Below are 1,452 nucleotides of genomic sequence, written 5' to 3' on the forward strand. Positions count from 1 at the left end.
GTCGTCGAGCACCGCGCCGTCGCCGCAGCCGCCGGAGCCGACGCCGCCGCTGTCCGCGGCCCCCTCGGCGCACTACGAGCTATCGTCGTCGGCGCGCCTGACCCGCGCCCACCATGGCCTCCGCCGGCGCGCTGGACGCGGCGCTCGCCGCGCTCCACGCGCCCGTCGAGGCGCGCGCGGCGCAGGAGGAGGCGGCCGACGGCGCGCTCGTCTATAGCGTGTGCCCGGAGCAGCTCGTCAAGGACATCGAGCAGAGCATCGTCGTCGAGAAGCCCGAGGCGGCGACGATCCAGGCGCGGCTCTTCGCCTGCGCGCGGCCGCGCGACGTCTGCGCCTTCCTCGAGGCCACGCAGTCCGACGCGTCCGTCGAGCGCGCGCGCACGGCGCTCCTCAAGCTCCTCGCCGCGGCGATCCGCGACCACGGCTGCGGCCGCTACGGCGCGCGCGCCTTCGCGACCCTCAAGGCCGTCCTCGAGGCGCCGAACGGCGCCGCCGTGCGCGCGCACGCCGCCGCGGCGCTCCGCGCGCTCGCGAAGCGAGGGGAAGGACCCGGCGACGAGGCCTGGCGCGTCCTCTGCGACGCGCGCTTCAAGGAGCTGCGCCAGGCCAAGAAGTCGGCCCCCGGCGCCAAGGACACGGGCCGCACCTGCGCGGCGGAGCTCGTGAAGCTCGTCGCGCGCTGCGTCGCGGACCGCGTCGACGCGTCGCCGGAGCTCGACCCGGCCTCCATGGACCCCGTCGCGCCGTGGCGGGAGCTCGGCGCGAAGGTCCTCGCGCTCGCCATAGCCCAGCTCGAAAAGTCCAAAAGCGACCGGCGCGTCGACGCCGCCGCGTGCTTCGCCGCCGCGGACCGCCTCGCGACGACGCGCGCGTTCCGGGAACGCGCGGCGTCCGCGGGCGGTTTGGCGGCGAAAGCTTTGGCGGATTATGCGACCGACGCCTCCGCGAAGCAGTTCGCGGACCCCGCGAAGGCGCTCCGGCTGCTGCGGCGCCGCGCGGCCGTCGTCGCGCCGTCGGCGCGCGGGTCGGGCGCGGCCGCGCTCTTCGATTTGCTCTGGCGCGTGGCCACGGTGCACCCGTCGGCGTCGTCGAAGACGCCGCCGCCGGAGAAGGTCGCCAAGCACGCGGCCGCCGCGCTCGAGGCCGTCCTCGTCGCCCTCGCGGCGGACGCCGGCGAGGACTGGGCGCCCGTCGTCGCGGCCCTGGAAACGTCCGCGGCCGGCGCGGCGCGCGCGTTGGGCCCCGGCGGCTGGCGCGACACCGCGGACGCGACGAAGGGCGCGGGCCTCGCGCTCCGCTGCGTCGCCGCCCTCGCGCCGGCTTTGGCCGGCGACGACGCGGCGCGGCTCCTCGCCGCGGCGCTCCTCTGTGTGGAAATCAAATCTTCAACCCGACTTCAATGTGAGCGTATGCGACGGTTTCTACGCGAGCTCTTTTTCTATGCTTCGAGAA

General features: G+C 75.9%; 1 protein-coding gene across 1 annotated transcript; it reads left to right on the forward strand.

Annotated features, from left to right (window-relative positions):
• Window positions 1–113: 113 nt before the first annotated feature.
• On the forward strand, window positions 114–1,368 carry AURANDRAFT_68574 (expressed protein; the record flags this gene model as incomplete). Its single annotated transcript, XM_009044274.1, has 1 exon — window positions 114–1,368. A coding segment is annotated over one exon (1,255 nt), but the record flags the coding sequence as incomplete, so codon positions are not given.
• Between the last annotated feature and the right edge of the window lie 84 nt (window positions 1,369–1,452).

This window comes from Aureococcus anophagefferens (assembly GCF_000186865.1).
Source record: "Aureococcus anophagefferens unplaced genomic scaffold AURANscaffold_222, whole genome shotgun sequence".
Lineage (NCBI taxonomy): Eukaryota > Pelagophyceae > Pelagomonadales > Pelagomonadaceae > Aureococcus > Aureococcus anophagefferens.